Source organism: Rana temporaria, chromosome 1, assembly GCF_905171775.1.
Source record: "Rana temporaria chromosome 1, aRanTem1.1, whole genome shotgun sequence".
In the NCBI taxonomy this organism is placed as follows: Eukaryota; Metazoa; Chordata; class Amphibia; order Anura; family Ranidae; genus Rana; species Rana temporaria.
Window position 1 is genome coordinate 348,559,587 of NC_053489.1, and position 22,734 is coordinate 348,582,320.

Genomic DNA, 22,734 nt, shown 5'->3' on the forward strand with positions numbered 1-22,734 from the left:
TTACGGGCACATTTCCCTTATTACGGACTTTTACGAACAGGGAAAAAGTGCCTTTTATTTACGTACTGTCCGTAATTCTACGGACGGTTGGCAACTAGGGTTGTCCCGATGACACTTTTTTAGGACTGAGTACAAGTACCGATACTTTTTTTTAAATGTGTCCCCAAATGCAGCCATTGTCCCCCGTACCTACTGTTATCACCGTGTCGGGGAACATTACAGACAGCGTTCGTTTGAACAGCAGTTTTCCCCGCTGCGCATAGACACTCCCCCCTTGGACGGATCTGTCCAATCGCGAGCAAGGGGGAGTGTATGTGACTCCCCCTTGCTCGCGATTGGACAGATCCGTCCAAGGGGGAGTGTCTATGCGCGGCGGGGAAAACAGCTGTTCAAACGACCGCTCTCTGTAATGTTCCCCGCCGCGGTGATTAACGTGGCGGCGGTTTCGGCGACGGGGGGGGGAGTATTCTATTTTAGTATCGGGGGTATTGGCGGGAGTACGAGTACTCCCGCTAATACTCGGTATCGGTCCTGATACCGGTATCGGGACAACCCTATTGGCAACACTGCCCGGGGGCCGGATTAAAAGGTTCGTCGGGCCGTAGTTTGCCCAGGTCTGTTCTTGAGGATACGTGAGCAGTGAAACAAACCCGCTTGCATGTGTTACTCCCTTGCTGGCTGGATGACATTTTGAAACTTTTTGTTTAGTGAGTTTTTCTCCTCCAGGAAAGGATCAGCACCTAAAAAGGCAGTGAATGTTCTCTCATGCGTTTTCTTTCTTTTTTTTCTTTTTTTTTTTTTTTTTTTTTTTTTTTAAACGAGGGTTGTATTTTTGCTTGTGGCCTCACTGGAGGACTGGTAAAGACATCCTCAAAGAGACTATAGGCTTCTATTTTTATTTTGGATAGCGTATTGGAATGCTATTTGTGCGCCATTTAGGAGTTTTACATTCACTTCCTATCCCATAGCCAAACAGGAAGTAATGTAATCCCTTGGGGGACCCCCAAGTTACCAGAACTTGTCCCCATTGGAAGATTCCCCCTCTGTTGCGTTTCTGGGTACAACCCAAATTTGGGGAATTTCTTTTACTTTCACCTTCAATGAAAATGGTAAACCGGACAAATAGGGTGAATCTCCTTAATGGAGGCACAGATGGCAATAAAAATCTTATAAGTACTTGCCATATTTGCGTATACCGCGCACTTTTTTCCCCTTAAAATAGGGGGGAAATCGTGGGTGCGTGATATACGCCGCTTCCCGCGCTCAGTTTGAACGCCTCCGCCGACATATACTGAGTGCAGTACACTCGGCTACATTTGGCCAGGCTCGGCTTCGCTCGTGCTCACGCATAAACGTCAGAGCGTGAGCACGAGCGAAGCCGAGCCTGGCAGAATGTAGCCGAGTGTACTGCACTCGGTATATGTCGGCGGAGGCGTTCAAACTGAGTGCGGGAAGCGGCGATTCGATGGGGAGACAGCGCGGGAGTACACCACCAAAACTGCAGACGGACGCCGGACCCCACAAGGCCGCCGATGGACGCCGTGCAAGACACCAAAACTAAGTACTAAAATGTTTTTTTTTTTTACAGGAATTGTGTGTCCACATTAGGGGTGCGCGCTATACGCCGGAGCGCGCAATACCCCGATAAATACGGTAATCCCTCAACTCGTAACAAAAAAAAGGTTTTGCGTCTATACTTTAGGACCTGTTATCTATTCCGAAACGCCGCAAATCTCGGGATGCCCTTGTGATCCGTAGTATTTTTTAAATGGCACCAATCGTTGCCCAAAGAATCACGGTAAAAACATGCAGACAGAATCGCAGGATGCCCAAAAGAAGTTCTTGTACTACTTTTGGGCATCCTGTGATTCTGTTTGCGCATTTTAACTCCGGTTTTACCACGATTGGGCATTCAAAATAGGGAGAGTAAGGGCGTCCCGCGATTTGCAGCGTTTTCAAATTGCGGGCAGAATCGTGGCGATTCTTCCCGCAAAACGAACGCCAAGGTGTGAATGGAGCCTAAAGCTTTGAAAATGCAAGATAAAAACAGATTGGTTGCTATGCATAACTGCTGCACATTCTGGCTGCTCCAGTCTTTGTAAATTCCCCTTCTTGAACTACAGTATATTTGGCTTAGCCCCCTTTCACAAAGGGGACTATTTCTTCAAAATTTTCTATAAACAAAATAAAAGCAAATCCTGTCTAGAATCCATAATTGTGGTTATATAGGGCTCCTAAATTGAATGTGTTTTTTTTTTTTTTTTTTTTGTGATAAAGTAGGGTTTTGATGAATCTTGTGGACATTGCTGGTGTTGTAGTACTTGATAAGGCCTGCTGCTGAAATACAACATGGTTATCTGTAATAATTTATTACAAAACCCCTCTTCCAGACATAATTCTCAGCTGGGTAAGATGTAGGTCTTTTTAAAGTGGTTGTAATAATGTAATTTCTAATTTTTAAATTCTTTATTTAGCAAAATACTTATAATCCATGTTTACAGCAGTGGGAATAGGAACAAGGCAACTCGGACACAGCTGAGACTTTAAAAAAAGTTTAGCAAATACAATTGAGCAAAAAATGTGCAAGTGGTCAGAGGCCTCTAACACTTGGACCCCTTTCACACAGGGGCGGTTTGCAGACACTATTGAGCTAAAAATAGCGCCTGCAACCCGACCTGAAACAGCGGCTGCTGTTTCTCCAGTGTGAAAGCCCGAGGGCTTTCACGCTGGAGCGGTGCACTAGCAGGACCGCTCTAAAAGTCCTGCCAGCCACATCTTTGGAGCGATATGTTTAAACATACCGCGCCTTCCCATTGAAAGCAATGGGACACTGCGGCTTTGCGCCTCTGTGGCGATCAGTATTTTAAACTTGATTTTGTGTGTGTATATGTAGGTATGTTTTATTTATAAATTGTATTTTTCCCTCTATCTCTTCTCTAATTTATTTATTTTTATAATTTATTTACAATTTGTTTTTTGTTTTTTTTGTTTGTTTGTTTTTCCCAACGTGTGCTGCATGTATGGGTGTGACAGCATGTTAACACTGAAGATCCTAAAAGAGCCGGTGCATTTGTAACGTGTTACAAAAGGTGGACTTATCCTTTAAACATTTTACATGCAATATATGCATTTCAATAGTTTACTTGGTTACACGGGTTCATTGTATTTTTTCAATTTTAAATTGGGCCTGAAATGCCTAGGCATTTTGTTACATAAACTTTATTGCAAGGTTGGAGACTCTGAAAGTTGGGAAGGAATATATGCTTTTTTTTTTTTTGTACGTGAACCCACTGTAGATATTGCTGTCTATAAAGTAAAGTCGTCTTTTCTTTTGTTCCCCAGGCGGATTTTCTGAAAGGTTTACCAGTGTACAATGAGAGCAACTTCAGCCGTTTTCACGCAGATTCTGTGTGCAAAGCTTCAGTAAGTAGTTTCATCAAGTGTTTCCCTTTTAGTTCCAGTCTTGGAATCTTCATGTTCACAGTGGACATATCATATCCACCACTCCTGGTCTCCCTAATACATGACGGGAATAAAGAAAACTAGCATTGGGACTTTAAATGAGGCATATGAAAAACATACCCCTCCATCCCTGTTGGATACAAAAGAGGGGAGATTTTGGGACTTTAGATGAGATGCGTATAAATAAAGTTGTAAACAGGCTCACACTTACCACCCAAACAGCAAGCCAAATTCAACTGTCTAACTGTATATGTTAAAAGCAGAGGATTGGTTGCACGCATTTGGGTGAGTAAGTGTGAGCCTGATTAAAAACGTTTACAACATTATTTATGCTTACTGTTTGCTTAAAAACGCATCTCATCTAAAGTCCCAAAATCTCCCCTCTTTTTTTAATACATGACGGGCAACATTAAACAGCAGGAATCTGCCTATTCTCAGCCAGAAATGTCCACCAACATATATGTAAAAGGAAAATGTTCATTCTGCATATGCTGATTGACTTTAGCATCTTCAATACTTGTCACTAACCCAGAACACCTGTAGCCAAGAACTTCTGACTTTTCTAATGATGTTCATACAGTGACTTCATTAACAATTGTACATTTGTACTAGAAATCCACTTCAGACTATGCCTAGAATGTATCACCTGATAGCAGTGTGATATGCTATGTATCGTGGAATCTTCCTGCTTGTGACCTACCCTATGATAGTATAAAACAAATTGGTTTCAAAACGATTTAACTACTTAAAATACTTTCCACCAGTATTGTGCTCACATTCAGCTTTGGCAGTTTCCCAATACACTAAGTACATATTGGCTTGGGGGTGAACATGTTTAAGTTTAAATGCTTTAGAAACAGGATTAAGGAGTAATGTTTACCAATGACAAATGTGTTCTATCCTAGATGAACCTAATATCCTGCAAATTATTTCTCATCTTTACTGTAACAGCAGTATAGAGCAGTGTTTCTTAACTAGGGTTCTTCCAGAGCTTGTTAAACATTTGCCTTGTAAAACAACCCAGTTTAAAATAGAAATGAAAGTGTAAACATTGGTGTATAGATATAAAAATGCATTATAAATGCCTTTCCCAGTTAGTGGTTGTGCGGGGGGGGGGGGGGGGGGGGGGGGGTAGGGGTGTCAGGACAACTCTGATCATTGGAGGAGAGCAACACAGAGTTCCCAGCACAGCTAGAGAACTGGCCACGCAGTGCTCTCCTGCTTCCTCTGGCCAGTTCTTAATGGGAAAGAAAGAGGACTGGCAGAAACACCAGGGATTTCACACAAATGAAGCAATACAAGGAGAACAGGAGACTTTCTCATACAAGTACATGGTACAAGATGCACATATCAGGAATGTGAAGTGTTTTAACAAATGCTTTGTGTTCTTGAGAAGTGGAGAGTTGATTTCATGGCTTATTGAATTTTACTTTACTGCCTTGGATGTCAAATATTTTAGGAACAATCCTTTTTTTTATTTTTTATTATTTAGATCTTTTCATTTTTAGCAGGGATTACCAGAGGCCTGAAACTTATTTCAAGGCTTCTATTGGGGTAAAAAGGTTGCGGGGAAAAACCCTGGTATAGCATGTGAGTAGATCAGTTTTAGTCCTTCTTAAGAAGTTTACCCTAAAGTGGAAGTTCACCCTAATACTAAAATCTCTAAATCTACAGGCATCCATGATCTAACACTAACCCATCTAGCTCTGTAAAGAGAATTGCTATACATACATACTTTTTCTGAAGCCGCTCCAGTCCGGTCTCCAGCCGCGGAAGCTCTGCAGAAAAGACAGCCAATAACGGCTGAGAAGTGACATCCCCCATAGTTACTATGGGGCTTCCGTTGTCGGCTGCCTCCTCTTTACCCACCTCCATAGAGATGCCGCCGCTGACAGCTCAGTGTTGTACCGGACCAGAATGGCTTTAGAAAAGGTATGTATATCCATTTATTTACAGGGCTAGATGGGTTAGCCTTAATTTGTTGCTGCCAGTAGATTTAGAGATAATATTAGGTTGAATTCACACTTTTAATGCATTCTCTGCATTGAGGTAAAGAACCTTCTGTGTCCTAGATCTCTTCCCAACACTCACCCCCTGCTCCCCCTTTTACACATACCTTATCCCAATCCAGCACTGTGCGCAAGAGCAGCGGATCTCTCTCCCTCATTGTAGGGAAAATTCACTAGCGACTTGCTTGGTGAGTACTTGGCAGGCAGGAGGAGCCAGAAGAGCCAGCGGGGACCCCAGAAAAGATGCTCTGTGCAAAGCCATAACACAGAGCTAGTAAGTATAACATGTTTGTGTATTTGTGAAGTAAATTGCGATAACTTATATTTATATAAACATTTTACTACGACTGATCCTGTGAACTTGTTACTCAAAAAACAAAGTATGGTTATTAATTAATGTGCAAACAATCAAAAAATGGTGTGCAATAAATACCAATACAGTGCCATGTGCCAAACTATAACATATGAATTTCTCAATCCATCAAAAAAATGTGAAATCCAAAAAGATTTCAAATATGCTACTGTTACAATCCACAGATTGAGTGTGCCCCAAGAAAGCAAGAAAAGTGTGTTGTATACAAAAAAAAAAAATATATATATGTATATGTGCTAAGAAAGTCCTTAATAGATTATTTCTTGCAGTGGTGCCCAGCTATGTTTCCACCTTCACCGCAAATAGTGCCTACACCGTCACCGGATAAAATGGCCACTCACCAGATGGACCCAGAAATCTGCCTTTGGTTCATATGGATAACCACTCCCTCTCTCAGGTTTATCAGCAATCACTCCCAATGCTTTGGCTGTAGTCTCGTTCTATATCCACTCATGTAACCTATAAAAGACTATCATGGTGTAGTATATCAAATCATTTATTATGATTAAAACATATATAGTTATTCCACTCGCATGTAAAAGTTCCGTAAATAGGAGTATACAAATGTACGAGTATGTCCTGGTCCGCACGTGTGATGCCTCACTTTATCGCTTGCATTCCTAGCCTTGTTATACTCAGACTGGACATGACGAGCTGGCAATGATTCCGTGGCCTCTATGCATTTCGCAACTTAATGCGTCATCAGGAGCTTCGGGAGTGATTGCTGATACACCGGAGAGAGGGAGTGGTTATCCATATGAACCAAAGGCAGATTTCTGGGTTCATCTGGTGAGTGGCCAATTTATCCGGTGACGGTGTAGGCACTATTTGCGGTGAAGGTGGAAACCTAGCTGGACATCACTGCAAGAAATTATCCATTAAGGACTTTCTTGGCATATATACATATATATTTTTTATTTTATTTTTTTCGTATACAACACTTGTCTTGCTTTCTTGGGGCACATCAATCTGTGGATTGTAATAGTAGCATATTTGAAATCTTTTTGGATTTATTTCACATTTTTTGATGGATTAAGAAATTCATTGTAATTAAATAGTGGTATTTATTGCACACTATTTGTTGATTGTTTGCACATTAATTACCGTAGACACATGTACATTTTGTTTTTTGAGTAACAAGTTCACAGGATCAGTCATGGTAAAATGTTTATATAAATATAAGTTGGCGCAATTTACTTCACAAATCTAAACCCAACCTTTTGAGGTTGCATTTTTATTGCAGCAAGACTTAATAAGAATATTGATATCTTGGCGACGGTAACACACAAAACTTTATAACATGTTTGTTTTAAAAAAAAATGAAAGCTTTAGAATCACTTTAAGCCCTTGACCTCATTGCAGTTCTGTAAACGACTCATCTTTTAGAGTAGTTTATAGCTGAATATGTGAAAAGGAGTTTAGAGCTCCAGGGTCAATGAGTAGAAGAGGGAGCGCCGACAATGGCTGGGCCATGGGAGCCTATCGGTGACCCTTTTTAGCTCCAGTAGGTCACAGCCGTGGTTGATCGCCTTCCTCTGCACATGGAAGCCGGAGCTGCTGAAATGCATGACTGGACCATAGTATACTAATGCTCCCTCTCCCCTCCTAACACCTATGCTGACTAACCTGTGTAAGAAAGATCTGTATACTTGCCTAGTTTCAGGCCGCTCTGCTTCAGTCACGGCATCTGGCTCCCCTCTTACCAGCCAGCGGCTGCTACAGGGGAGAGAAGGGAGCGCTGACAATGGATGTGCCATAGAAGCCTATGGGTTGACTCTCTGCTCCCAGACAATTGCAGCTTTTGTCATGCCCTCTCTCATCTGCAGCCAGCACTGGCAGACACAGGAGATTGTGACCAGAGAAGCCTGAAAATAGGTATTCAGATCCTTCTTACACATGTTAGTCAGGATAGGTACAGTATAGGATAGGTACAGTATTTTATTATACCCAGACATATTTAAATTTTCTGATTCCATATTTTTCCCCAGGATTACCATTTACCGTCGGCAATCCTAAATTTTCATCCCTGGGTTGGAATTTAATAAAGTAATATAGCTTTTAGAATTTTTTTTTTTTTTTCCCCTGACCTACCTCGAGTAGAAGGAAAAGAAAAGCCTGTGTTTTTCTGAGCCATTTATTAGATTCACTTTCTGCTGAAGCTCACAGAATAACTTCCCACTGTGTTCCAAATGTGACAGATCAATGTGGTCTCCTTTTTGCCATTTATTTTATCTTTGTAGACAGCTCTGCAAAATAGGCTTGAGGTCAGTGCAACCATTTGATGCAATTATTTCCCTGGTTTAGCTGTTTTCTCTAATGGATTCAACTTTACCAGTTCATTTTCAAGCTTATGCAACTGACTGGTGTTTAAATGGCATGATATTAAAAAGCAGTAATTGGCTAACTTCCCTAGAGGGTTCCATTTAATTTTTTAAGATTGCTGTTAAAAGTGTTGCATATCTACAGTGCCTTAAAGTAGTCGCACCCCTTGAAATTTTCCAAGTTTTATCATGTTACAACCAAAAACGTAAATGTATTTTATTGGGATTTTATGTGATGGACCAACACAAAGTGGCACATAATTGTGAAGTGGAATGAAAATAATATGTGGTTACTTTTTTTTTTTTTTTACAAATATGTGAAAAGTGTGAGTCAATACTTTGTAGAACCACCTTCACTGCAATTACATCTGCAAGTCTTTTTGGGGATGTCTCTACCAGCTTTGCATATCTAGAGAGGGCGTTTTTGCCCATTCTTTGCAAAATGGCTCAAGCTCTGTCAGATTGGATGGAGAGCATCTGTGAACAGCAATTTCAAGTCTTGTCACAGATTCTAAATTGAATTTAGGTCTGGACTTTGACTGGCTCATTCTAACACGTGAATATGCTTTGAGCTAAACCATTCCATTGTAGCTCTGTCTGTACGTTTAGGGTCATTGTCCTGCTGGAAGGTGACCCTCCACCTAGAGCTGCAGGATTCTGGCCAAAATGAGAATCGCGATTCTTTTGGTTAGAATAAAGATCAGGATTCTCAAAAAACTGCACTTACGAGACTGCAAAAAAAAAATATATATGTGTATGTGTGTGTATATATATATATATATGTGTGTGTGTGTGTGTGTGTGTGTGTGTGTGTGTGTGTGTGTGTGTGTGTGTGTGTGTGTGTATATATATATATATATATATATATATATATATATATATATATATATATATATATATATATATATATATGTATTAGGGGTGTAACGGATCGTCACCGATCCGTGATCCGAACGGGCCACCCCGTGATCCGCGGAGCGCTCCGGAGCCTAGGCCTAGGAAAGTCCCCGGCTTCGGCCTAGCTCCGGAGCGGCGGCCAGTCTGCTTGCCAGAGCCCAGCGTGACACGCCTCCCCGGGGAGGCGTGTCACGCTGTGCACTGGGCTCTAGCAAGCTGAATGGGAATGTTAGCAGTGAAGCACTGGTGTGAGAGGAGGGGGGGGGGAAAGGGGGGAAAAAAGAGCACAATAGCAATTCACAGGGGTGGATTAAAGAGGAAGCAGGTGAGGCTGTTTGGGACTTAAAGTACAATCTTGATGTTTTTACAGCAAAAAAAAATATATATATATATATATTTTTTTTTGCTGTAAAAACATCAAGATTGTACTTTAAGTCCCAAACAGCCTCACCTGCTTCCTCTTTAATCCACCCCTGTGAATTGCTATTGTGCTCTTTTTTCGGATCAGCAAAAAAAAAAAAAAAAAAGGTTCCTTTTTTTAATTGGTCCAAAAAAATATATATATTTTATTATATATATATTTTTTTTTTTGGACCAATGAAAAAACGGACCCTTTTTTTTTTTTTTTTTGCTGATCCGAAAATGATCCGATCCGTGACTCCTGATCCGAGGATCGATCCGATCCGTGAGTTTTTTGATCCGTTGCACCCCTAATATGTATGTGTGTGTGTATCTATCGTGTGTGTATGCGGGCTTTGAAAAAACTCCAGGTCGCCCTTGTGGTGCATGATGGCATAGGGAGGACTGAGATTACTGCATGTGATTGTGCAGTCATAATGAAGCTCACACATTAGAAAAAGAATGCCATGCCTGCTCGGATCGGTACTTGTATTTCCCGACCTGGGTCACCGGCAAAGAAACGTGATATTGCGCACTCTGCTGACGTCAGTTCCGGTATGGGCGCCATTTGCGTTCCACGCTGGTTTCAACGGCTTCTCTGGTCCACGCTACATCCCGGGGACACTTGAAAATCGCGGTAATCCGGGCTGGAGATCGCGGGGGGGGTGAATCGAGATCGCAATTATTATACAATTCATTGTGCAGCTCTACCTCCACCCCAATCTCAAGTCTTTTGCAGACTCTTATTCTAAGATTGCCCTGTAATTTGGCTCCATTCATCTTCCCATCAACTCTGACCAGCTTCCCTGTCTACTGAAAAAAAGCATGGTGTGTTCAGAGTGATGTGCAGTGTTAGTTTTTCACCACACAGTGTTTTGCTTTTACGCCAGAAAGTTTAAATGTGTTCTCTTCTGACCAGACCACATTCTTTTACATGTTTGCTGTGTCCCCCACATGGCTTCTTGCAAACAGAACGACTTGTGGCTTTCCTTCAACAAGAGATTCAATTACACACATGTTGACTATTTACTAATTGGGTGACTTCTGAAGGCACAATATTTTATGGGGGGGGGGGGTATATCAGAGTAAAGGGGGCTGAATGCAAATACACCACGCCACACTTTTCATATATTTGTAACAAATGTTGAAAACCGTTCATTTTCCTTCCACTTCACAATTATGTTCTACTTTGTGTTGGTCTATCACATAAAATCCCAATAATATACATTTACGTTTTTGGTCTAATTTAGATCCTGCTTCTTCCTCATTCTCCCTTTCTATACTACTTAATTCTTATTCTTACTTTAAACTCTGTCAGGCGTAGGCCTGGATGAGTTGGTTACATGGCTAGATACCTAGTACTATTCACAGTAATGCTCTCTTTAATACAGACTTTTCAGATATCTGTTTAGTATTGGACAATGCCCTATTTGATATGTGGTCGCTTTGGTTCTAAATTATAAGTATTGTCTCTCAGAATAACGAAACTACAAAATGCAATTTCTCTTATCGTCCATGGATGGACACAGCTCCTTAAATCTTGACAAGTGGGTTATGTTCCCTGTTTACAGGAGAGGACTAGGCAGAAACATGTTATATAATTAAATACATGTTACATTAACAGAGTTGAACAGCCCTGCCCAGGGGGCGGTCCCTCCAGACATAACCCTCATCACTGCAGCATGCAGCCTCAGTTTCGTTCTGCCTAGCAAAGGAGAAGGACGTAGATTTTTATTTTATTTTTTACTTCTATCAACTGTCGGCTGAGAGACAGGCTGGATATTATAGGTCCTTATAGTCTTCTCAGTTCGGCCAGCGAGAGCACACCTTTGCAAAGAGACTGGGTCTGCCATGACATGCCCCATGACTCCTGGGGTGGCCAGTGAGCTTTGCTCCGAGGTCCGCACATGACTGGGCTATGGTGTGGTCTCACTCACAGTGGACCAGGCCGACGGCTACCTCCATTGCGGTTGTACGCCTGTTTGGAATGCGTCAGTGAGTCGTCGCGTGGACGGGTAAGTACATTCCCTCCCTCCTAGGTGGGGTGGTATGGTTAAGTATCCTCCCTTCCCTGCTCCTTTTCCCTCTGCTGTTTTACATTGCTGTTGGGGGGGGCACCTGGTTGAGGGGACTGTGTGTCTGGCCTATGTGTGTTTTAATGCTGGGGGTCCGCTTTTTTGGAAGTTTTGTGGTGCTGGGCGCCATTTTATGGGTGATTTTCAGTTTCTATTGAAAATCCCATTGGCGGTAATTTTGTTGTAGCCGCGCCATTTTATACAGCATTTTATTCCGGTCGGCCATTTTCCTGTGGCTGCGTCAGGCTCCATATGCTGCGCTCGGCTGCCATCTTACCTGGGTCCTCGGCCTCTAGTGATGATTCGTACGTCGCGCGGTGCCGTTCTCCTCACGCAGCACCCCACAGCTTACCTCACGGCTTTCTCCTCGCACACAGCTGTGTGCTGGAAACAGGCAGCGGTGCTGAGCAGTCTCCTCTGGTGTGGTGAATCCCCTGGGTAACCCCTCTGGTCAGCGCAGCAGGAGTGGTGGGTTTTTTGTTCAGTCTAAACTGGGCCCTGGGAGTTTTCCTTAAAATGGAGTCAGTATCTGGTCTTTCTTCCCCAAACAGAGGCGGCAGCTTTTACTTCTGCGCGTGCGAAGGTAAAGGGGGTAAAAAGCCCCTCCGCTATCCCTGGGGAATGCTCAGATTCAGACCAGGACCTGACTGCGGCTCAGGTACCTGGTTCTGTTTTATCTGAAGACATGGACCAGAACCTTCCTTGTGAAGAAGACACTTTAACTGGGTCGGGGCATGATAAGGCACTTGTCAGGGAGCTTATCAATGCTGTAAGGGACTCCCTTAAGCTGGATAGTGCAGCTGAGGTATCCGCTGAGGGCTCGGTCTCCTTTGGATCAAATCAGACCGCTCTGTTAAGGTTTTTCTTTATGTGCCCTTCTTTGATAAATTCATTGATGCGGAATGGGAAAAACCGCAGAAGGCTTTTGTTGTCCCTTACCGCCTGGCGGTTCGGTACCCCTTTGAGGAGAACCTTTTAAAGAAGTGGACTTCTCCTCCGGTGGTGGACCTTCAGACTGATAGGAGATCCGAAGCACTGACCCGCTCCATGTTTGCCATGCTGGGGTCTACCTTGCGGCCTATTGTGGCCACTACCCTGGTGTCTCAGACACTTACTGAATGGGCAAAGGTTTTGCGCCAGACTGTGGAGGAGCACCAACTCCCATCCGAAGTTATTAGACTGGCTGACCAGCTGGTCCAGGGCCTTGTCTATGTCTGTGATGCTTCACTAGATGCAGCACCGTTGATATCCAGGGCTTCTGTTTCGGCGGTGGTTTTACGCCGACCTGCTTTGGCTGACCTGCTGGTCTGTGGACCAGGCCTCTAAAAGCCCTGGCGGATTTACCCTTCAAAGGTGGGAGGCTTTTTGGGTCTTCACTGGACGACATTATCAAGGATGTCACGGGAGGGAAGAGCACTCTCCTCCCTCAGTCCTCCAAGGGAAGGAACCCCGCCGTAAGCCGGGTCCTTCTTTTCCCACACAGAAGCGGTATTTTCGTCAGTCAGGGCCTGCGGGTAAACCCTCCCAGGCCGACAAAGGCTCAGCTGGGGGACAGAAATGTCCCTGGGTGCGTAAGCAGAACAAGCCGGCACCCAAGCCCGCAACTGCATGAAGGCCTGCTACGGCTCCGTTTCGGAGATCTGACTCTTTTGTCGGTGTCTGGTCCACAAAAGGCCCTGGCGGTCTCGTCGACCACCATTTCTCGGTGGATCAGGCAGGCTGTCATACAGGCCTATGCTTTTAAGGGGCTGGCCCCCCTTTCCGGTCACGGCACTTTCAACCAGGGCAATTGGTGCTTCCTGTTTTTTTTTATTTTATTATTTTTTAGACATTATGCGTCGGTTTCGCAGGTTCACGTTTTTTTTTCCAGAATTTACATAGTTGCTGTGAGTGCATCTTCTGATGCTGCTTTCGGCCGCTAGTTTTTGCAGGCGGCTGTTTAAAGTTGCACCTTTTCTGTGGAGCTCTGCTTGTTTTGGGGTGAAGTTAAAATTGGTTTTACTGATATATTTCCCACCCCTCGTTTTTTACACTGCTTGGGGACGTCCCACTTGTCAAGATTTAAGGAGCTGTGTCTGTCCATGGACAATAAGAGAAAATAGGATTTTTTTGTACTCACTGTAAAATCCTTTTCTCTGAGTCCATGGACGGACACAGCACCCACCCCTCCTTTTTAGGTTTGTACTGCTTGTTACGAACTGAGGCTGCAGTGTCTGGAGGGACTGCCCCCTTGGCAGGGCTGTTCAACTCGGATAATTAAATACATCTTTCTGCCTAGTCCTCTCCTGTAAACGGGGAACATAACCCACTTGTCAAGATTTAAGGAGCTGTGTCCGTCCATGGACTCGGAGAAAAGGATTTTACGGTGAGTACAAAAAATCCTATTCCCTCTTGCACGCCACATACGGCCTTTTTTTGGCATTCCTGGAACTTGAACATATCTACCTTTTATGTATCACACATAAATTTATTTTTTCTTATTATTTCCTTCAAAGTATGTTATCTTTCTGTTTAGTGTCATCTGGGACTTGGCCCAGATGATTGACGTGCGGATAAGGCACGTCACGCGTTCCGGAAATAGTCGAACTTGGAGTCGGCTCTATACGGCGCCTGCGCAGTCAGCTCTACACGGCTCCTAGTCTGTGCGCAGGCACCGTATAGAGCCGACTCCCAGTTTGGCTATTTTTGGAACGCGTGACGTGCCTTATTCGCACGTCAATCATCTGGGCTAAGTCCCAGATGACACAGGAACTTCATAGGAACGCCTACTCCCCGCGGGAGTGAGAACCCGGAAGCTGGGTGGAAAAGAATAAGACGGTATGCACAGCTTTAAAAAAAAAAAATAAAACAGCATACTGTACATGTCGAAAGTATGCTGGATGTAAGTGTATATACTTGTTTTTAGGGTGATCCTCCGCTTTAAGAGTTATTAATAAATGCTGGCTTGGTGTATTTTACAATTGGTGAATTGTTTTACAGAACAGACGGCCCTCAGTTTACCTCCCCACAAGAGAATACCCTTCAGACCAAAGTAAGTGTAATGTGTTTTACCATGTTCTCTTTTTGCTTTGCCATTTAAAGGATATTTGCATATGAATGTTTATGACGTTTGTTTTCCTCCTGCACAGCCACAATGCAACAACAAAAACTTCAAAGCGCACTGAAGTGAGTACACCCCCTCACATTTTGTAAATATTTCATTTTTTTTTCTTGTGACAACACTGAAGTAATTACTTTGCTACAATGTACAGCTTGTATAACAGTGTAAAGTCCTCTTCCACTCCATGACGACATCACAGAGCTGGTGGATGTTAGTGACCTTTTGCTCCTTCACCTTCCGTTTGAGGATTCCCCACAGATGCTCAATAGGGTTTAGGTCTGGAGACATGTTTGACCAGTCCATCACCTTTACCCTCAGCTTCTAAAGCAAGGCAGTGGTTGTCTTGGGGGTGTGTTTGGGGCCATTATCATGTTGGAATACTGCCCTGTGACTCAGTTTCTGAAGGGAGGGATCATGCTCTGCTTTAGTATGTCACAGTACATATTGGAATTCATGGTTCCCTCAATGAACTGTATTCCCCCCCCCCCCCAGTGCCGGCAGCACACATGCAGCCCCCAGACCAGGACACTCCCACCACCATGCTTGACTGTGTAGGCAAGATGCACTTGTCTTTGTACTTCTCACTAAGGATGAGCTCTGGCGTGTTAGCATAGAACACGTGCAGAGCCCGCCAGGAAGTGTGCACGGCGCTGTGCTAATCACAGCCAGGGAGACATTGTCCCAATGCTCGGCTGCAGGGATCGTTAAATGTCTCCCTGGCTGTTATTAGCGCAGCGCCGTGCACACTTCCTGGCGGGCTCTGCACGTGTTCTATGCGAACATGCCAGAGCTCATCCTTAATTCTCACCTGGTTGCCACAAAACACGCTTGACACCATCTGAACCAAATAAGTTTTATCTTGGTCTCATCAGACCAAAGGACATGGTCCTGTATTCCAGGTCCTTAGGCTGCTTGTATTCAGCAAACTTTGCAGGCTTTCTTGTGCATCATATTTAGAAAGAGGCTTCCTTCTGGGACGACAGCGATGCAGATCAGTTTGATGCAGTGTGCGGCATATGGTCTGAGTACTGACAGGCTGACCCCACCCCTTCAACCTCTGCAGCAATGCTGGCAGCACTCTATTTCCCAAAGACAACCTCTGGAGACGACGCTGAGCAAGTGCACTCTACTTCTTTGGTTGACAGCCAAGGCCTGTCCTGAGTGGAACCTGTAATGTTAAACTGCTGTATGGTCTTGGCCACCATGCTGTATCTGTTTCAGGGTCTTGGCAATCTTCCTATAGGCAATCTTTATCTAGAGCAACAATTTTTTTTTTTTTAAGACATTAATGGCTGTATGTTGAGTTGCACTGTTATACAAGCTGTACACTCACTACTTTACATTGTAGCAAAGTGTAATTTATTCAGTGTTGTCACACGAAAAGATATAATAAAATATTTAAAAAATGTGAGGGGGTTACTCACTTTTGTAAACCAATTACACAAGCAGTGCACAGAACAACTCCATGAAGCCTTCTTGCATTTATAGGAAATCGCAGCAGCTGCAAATTGAAAGGGAAGGGTCACTTTTAATAACATTCATTACAATATGACTTTTATCGCTGAAAGTGGCATTGCCCTTTAAGCTTTGACTATAGAGCCTCAAAGCTGATTGGTTTCTGTGAACTGCTGCACCAGATTTTGCATGCTTCGGTTTTTAGTTAGTCAGCCCCAATGTTGCACATGTATGGTTAGTTGGTTTTTAGCAGCACAACATTGTTTGAGTTTTGTAATAAAATATTTTCCTTTTTTATTGCTGCGATGTACTTCCACGTTACTCTGTATGTGTAATAAATTTGCTGTAAAAACTTTTTCCTCCTGTTTTCAGTCATAGTAACAGAAAAAACAAATATACTCTTGCGTTACCTACACCAACAATGGGACAAAAAGGTAAGGATTTTTTTTTCTATTTTTTCTATTCTTTTGTTGTTTTCCAATAAGGTTTGGAAATACTTTCTAATCAGCCGAGATTACAATTTTATTTCCTATCAGGACTAGCTTAAACTATGAACCTAGAAACTACCTAGCTTTTAAATGTTGCCTCCCCACTACAGAATCCTTAGAACAGTCAGACTGGTCAGAGATTTGCGATCACTTAACCATTTGGGGGGCGTTCAGATGTATGAACTGTATGCAGGCAGAGAAGAATAGTGGAGAGGGAAACCTTTTAAAAGCTGTGTCATTGTGTTGCCTTACTTTAAGGCAGGGCTTTCCAAACTATGGCCCCCCAGCTGCTGCACAACTACATGTTCCATGAGGCATTGTAAAACTCTGACATTCAGACATCAAACACACACACACACACACCTCCTGTGAGGAGAGGCAGATCGAGAGTTCCTACTACCTAGGAACCACGGTCTGTAATTTCCTCCAGTCACTCCCATCCCCCTACAGTGGGAACAAAGTTAACCCCTTCCCTGCCAGTGACATTTACACAGTAATCCGTGCATTTTTATAGCACTGATCGCTGTATAATTGTCAAGTGTCCGATCTATCCACCATAATGTTGCAGTCCCGATAAAAATCGCAGATTGCTGCCATTATTAGTAAAAAATAAATAATGCCATAAATCTATCCCCTATTTTGTAGATGCTATAACTTTTGCGCAAACCAATCAATATACACTTATTGCGAGGATTTTCTTTATTTTTTTAACAAAATTATGTAGAATACATATCGACCTAAACTATAGCAAAAAGTAAAAAATATTGTTTTGCTTTTTTTTTTATAGCTCCAAAAAATAAAAGCCGCAGAGGTGATCAAATGGCACTAAAAGAAAGCTCTATTTGAGGGTAAAAAAAGGACCTCAATTTAGTTTAGATTCAGTGTCGCACGACCGCGCATTGGTCAGTTAAAACGACAGTGCTGTATCGCAAAAAATGGCCTGGTCGTTGAGCTGCCAAATCTCCTGGGGCTAAAGTGCTTAAAGAATCTGTTTTAAGTGACCATTGAGTCCTTCTCATTGGCCAGCAAAATAGAAATTTGGTGATGCTTAAAGTGATTGTAAAGGCTGTTTGTTATTTAAAAAAAAAAAAAAAAACTTGTCTGCTCTGTGTAAGGGTTTTGCACACAGCGGACCTGATCCTCCTTTTCTGGGGCCCCCAGTGGTGCTCCTGGCTAGGGATGAGCTCCGGAGTGTTTGCACAGTCCACGTACAGAGCCTGCCAGGAAGTCTACACTGCGCTAATCGCAGGCAGGGAGACATTGCCCCAATGCTCGGCTGCAGAGACCGGCAAATGTCTCCCTGCCTGTGATTAGCGCAGCACCGTGCAGACTTCCTGGCGGGCTCTGCACGTGGACTGTGCAAACACGCCGGAGCTCATCCCTACTCCTGGCAAGCGGCAGGACTCGGCTCCTGTGTCATGACATTTGATTGACAGCAGCAGTATCCAATAGCTCCTGCTATCAATCTATCCAATGAAAACTCAAGACAGCAGCTGGAGCTGCTCTACTCGTCCTCAATGCTGGAACTAACAGGCTCAGTTAAGAAAAAGGGGGAGCTCTGGGGGGCAGCTGCACCACAGGTTTTTCACCCCCAAAAGAAACTATTCTAGTGAAGAAATATTACATAGGTTGAAAAAAGACACAAGTCCATCTAGTTAAAGCAAAGGTAATAGACTTCTGGCAGTGTCTAATGATGGACAGTTTTTTTTTTTTTTTTAAAAAGCCTTTGAAATTTCATAGTATCTCCGTTAGGGCCGAAACAACTGATCGATTGATCGACAACTAATCTTATGAAATCGATTACAATTTTCATAATTGATCGGCCAGTAACATAAAGGGGTTAAAAAACGAAAATTAGCCCTTTATAGCACAAAAAAGCAAATTACTACTGTAAATATTACTTTCACTGTCCCACAGTAAACAAAATTAACCCCTTACAGTAGCGATTATTTGCTCTTTTTGTACTTATTTTTGTTTTTTTAACCCCCATTATGTTACTAAACATCTCAGGCCAGGGTCACACCTCTGTTTTTTGGTGCTTTTTGCAGAAACACACTACAGTTCATTTACCGTATTTTCCGGCATATAAGACGACTCGGCGTATAAGACGACCCCCTAATTTTCCAGGAAAAAATTTGGGTTTTGGGATATACTCGCCATATAAGACTACCCCCTTCCTACTAGTCTTTCTGGAAGCTGAGGGTTAGCCAGAACAAACGCTGACAGAAACAGGCTTTTTTCAAGCCTCACTGTGCCATTACATGCCCCCACTGTGCCATTACATGCCCCCACTGTGCCATTACATGCCCCCACTGTGCCATTACATGCCCCCACTGTGCCATTACATGCCCCCACTTTCCCCCCCCACTCACGTTTTGCAGGCCGGTGACAGTCTCCGTCTGCTGCGAGCGTCCATGATTTCAAAGCCGCGCCGTCTTCTCAGCGTGTCCTGTGATTGGCGGAACACAAATTTTCCCAGTAGCGCCTCTGTTCTGTGTTCCGCCAATCACGGATGCCTTCTCATCTCGTCCAAGGATGAGAAGGCATCCGTGATTGGCGGAACACAGAACAGAGGCGCTACTGGGAAAATTTGTGTTCTGCCAATCACAGGACACGCTGAGAAGACGGCGTGGCTTTGAAATCATGGACGATCGCAGCTGCACGGAGACCGTACCTGGCGTATAAGACGACCCCCGACTTTGGATGCATTTTTTTGCATCCAAAAAGTCGTCTTATACGCCGGAAAATACGGTACATGTTTTCCTATGGGACACGTTCACATCCATGATTTTTTTTCAGCTGCTGCATATTTGGAAACGGCAAGGACTTTTTAACGCAAAACGGTGCTATATATTTTTTTTTTTTGGTTCAATATATTTTCAATACATTTTTAAAAAAAGGCAATTTTTTTTTTTCTTTTTTTAGGCTATTATCCGATTAATCGAAACAATAATCAGCCAACTAATCGATTATGAAATTAATCGTTAGTTGCAGCCCTAGTCTCCATAAACCGTGACTGCGCCGTGTACGTCTTCCATGTCACTGCTTGTGGCTCTGCACATCTTGCCTCTCTTTTGATAAATAAGGCTACCCATCACATTGATGGGCCAGTAGTAAGGAGCAGGAAGCTGATAATTGTTTAACCACTTCCCATCCAGCCCATAGTGATATGACGTCCACAGGAGGGATCTCTCATCCTGGTTGGGCATCATGTGACGTCCTGGGCCTCTCTGCCATATAGGGGGTGCGCCCCCTGGCACGTCGCTCGGAAGCCGGTGCGTGTGCCCGGCGGCCGCAATGTCTGCCGGGCACCCGAGATTACACACAGATCCACGGTCCTGCTGTATTAAACGCACAGATCCACGTCCTGTCAGGTGAGAGGAGACCGATGGTGTGTTCCAAGTACAGAGGAACACTGATTGGTCCCCTCCCCTTATGAGTCTCCTCCCCCCTACAGTTGAAAACCTATCAGCCTAAAATGAGGACATTTTTATTGTTTTTTTAATTAGGATATTTATTCTAGCAAAAAGTAAATATTGTGTTTCTTCTGGTGGTATTTTTGAAAAAAAAGCTCTATTTGTGGGGGGGAGGGGGAACATAAAAATCATTTGGGTACAGTGTTGTATGACCGCGCAATTGTCATTCAAAGTGCGACAGCGCTGAAAACGAAAAATTGGCCTGGGCAGGAAGGGGGTGAAAATGTCCTGTATTGAAGTGGTTAAGAAAAAGATCACAGGTGTGCAGACACCTATAAGTGGCTGGTGTACAATAAGTTAGAACTGTTTATTTTTTTTTTCTCTTTCTGCTAATACATTACACCTTCTAATGTTTCCTAGTACATAGCTTAGAAACGTATATACAAGCCAGTGCTTGATATTGTGTTGCTAGATATTGAATAAAACTATCATTATTATCTTTTTTCCATACATCATGGGATACTGGTAGATCAAAGATCTTTAGATGGGAAGTGACCTCCCTATATAACCACTCCCACACAGGGAGCACATCAATTTTTGAAAAGCGTATACAAGGTGGATGGCATGATTTGTTTGAGCTCACTGAGCTCCAGGTCTATAGTCCCACAAACGGTTCCAAAAATGAATCAAGGGATTGACCGATCAGATTCATTTGACACAGAATATATGCTTCGTATATGGTAAATGGTACCTTGCAAAGAAGACTCTTAATCCTGCAAGGTTTTGCCTGTAAGTGGCCTCCGGGCGCTGGACCCTGCAGAGTGGTAATCCTGGACACTACATAGTTAAAGGCATTTCCTGCAGGGTGTTATACAGGTCCAAGGGAGTGGACCCTAAACATGAAAGGCTACCCAGTCCTTGAAGGTCCCAAGTCACAGGAACCCACCATCAAGGGTGAAGATTGGGCCCTTAGTTTCTAAGTGGACCTGTGCCTGGATGGGTAAGTGAAACCCCTTTTATTATATTGTGCGGTATCCCAGTAATTGTAACAATCTCAGTCAAGCTAGGTAGTGGCTGGACACCTGTGTGCGGTAAACAGGGAGTTTTGGGCTAGCTGTGGGTGTTTCCAAGGTGTACCTTTTTCTGCTTGTGTCTAGCTGTGTGTGTGTTTTTTTTTTTTTTTTTTTTTTTTTTTTTTTACCTTGTCTGTATGATCTTGCGCTTTCTTTTTTTGTCTGGTTCACCATGGCGTACGTGCGTTTGCAAGTGCGCCGCTGTTTCTTGCAGTTATTTGGCCATGGCGCACGCGGCTTCACTGCACATGCACAATTGTCTGAATTCAGGCGCATAAAGATTTGCGTCATACGCGAATAAAGTTAAGCCCATTTGCCAGGGCTGTGCACATACTCGGCTCATTTAAGCTGGTTAAGCAAAGCATACGGTGCTTCCAGAAGGCAGCTGTGGGACACAGAGCAGGCTCTGAACAAACACTTAGTTTCTTCTTACCCGGGTCACTTGAGTCAGCAGGTGTTGCTTGGCAGGCTAAAGGTGCTTAGCAGGATTGTTGCATAGGGGCTTGGTGAGCCCTATTAAATAGTCTCCCTTCAAAAAAAAAAAAAGGACGTTTTTATACACCCAAGTGCTGTTTGTGGCTACCAATGTCTTCCAAAAAGAGAAGTGGGGCTAAAACTGCAGGGAAGGGCACACCTATGCCATCAGCAGTTCCTGATGAACTTAGTCGTATCCCCTGAAGGACCAAAGGCTTCCGGGCAATCTGAGCCGCTGCGCCTATCTGGTATTGTGCCTACAGTCAACGCCCTTTATTACTAAGGATGAGCTGTCCTCAGCCCTAACCGGTTTGGAGCACATGATAGCTGACATGATTGCCACCATCCCGCTGGGTAGCAGGAAGCGTGACATCCCTCTCCCTGGAGCCTTCTAGTTTGGAGCAGGAATGGGTCAAGAATGGGGAAGAGCTTTAAAGCTCAGAATGAATCTGCTTCCGCGCAATCTGGACAAGAAGATATCCAACTGATGTCTGCCTCTGTCACAGAGGGTTCTTATCCAGACCCTTACCGAAATTGTTCATTCTGCCTTTAAGTTGCCTCTTACAGAGGTGACCGAGCCCTCTGGGTCCTCTTTGGGATCTCTGAGATAGTTCCAGGCAGGCCACACAGACTTTCCCTCTAGACCCCCTGTTGGAGCAGGTGGTGTATGCCGATTGGGAACATCCTGATTGGACCATTGTTCCTCCTAAAAGGTTTTCCCTTCTAAATCCCGTAGATGAAAGGTTTTGTTTAAAAAATGGCGCATGCCAGTAGAAGATGCAGCAGTCTCTTCCTTAAATCAGAAATGTAACTTGTCAGGTAGATAACACACAGGGCATGAAAGACCCTTTTGACAAGAAATTGGAGTTATTATAAAAGGCTTCTTTTTTTTGACCGCCAGTTCAGCTATTCAGTCAGCTGTTGCAGCAATTGGTATTTGCCAGTCCATAAAGGATTGAATCAAAAGGCCTAATGGGCTTAACCTAGAGGATGATCTGCCATGAAGATAGGACCGATATTCCTTGAGCGCTGTGTTTAGCTGTTGATGCTTTAAAGGATTCAATACAGCAGGTTTCTCGTTTCGCTCTCATGTCTGTACATATGCGCAGACTTTTATGGCTTAAAAACTGGTCAGCCGAGTTTCCTTGTAAAAAGTTATTGTCGGGTTTCTTTTCCGGAGGGAAGAGTTCTC

The 22,734-nt window shown here is 43.6% G+C and overlaps 1 protein-coding gene across 1 annotated transcript in view; it reads left to right on the forward strand.

Annotated features, from left to right (window-relative positions):
- The window catches only part of DDA1 (DET1 and DDB1 associated 1), a 42,161-nt gene that overhangs the window by 14,587 nt on the left and 4,840 nt on the right, over window positions 1-22,734 (forward strand). Inside the window, exons 2-4 of the mRNA XM_040320462.1 lie at window positions 3,343-3,423; window positions 14,516-14,567; window positions 16,464-16,525. Coding sequence (XP_040176396.1) covers window positions 3,343-3,423; window positions 14,516-14,567; window positions 16,464-16,525 — 195 coding nt within the window. The remainder of the gene's footprint in view (window positions 1-3,342; window positions 3,424-14,515; window positions 14,568-16,463; window positions 16,526-22,734) is intronic.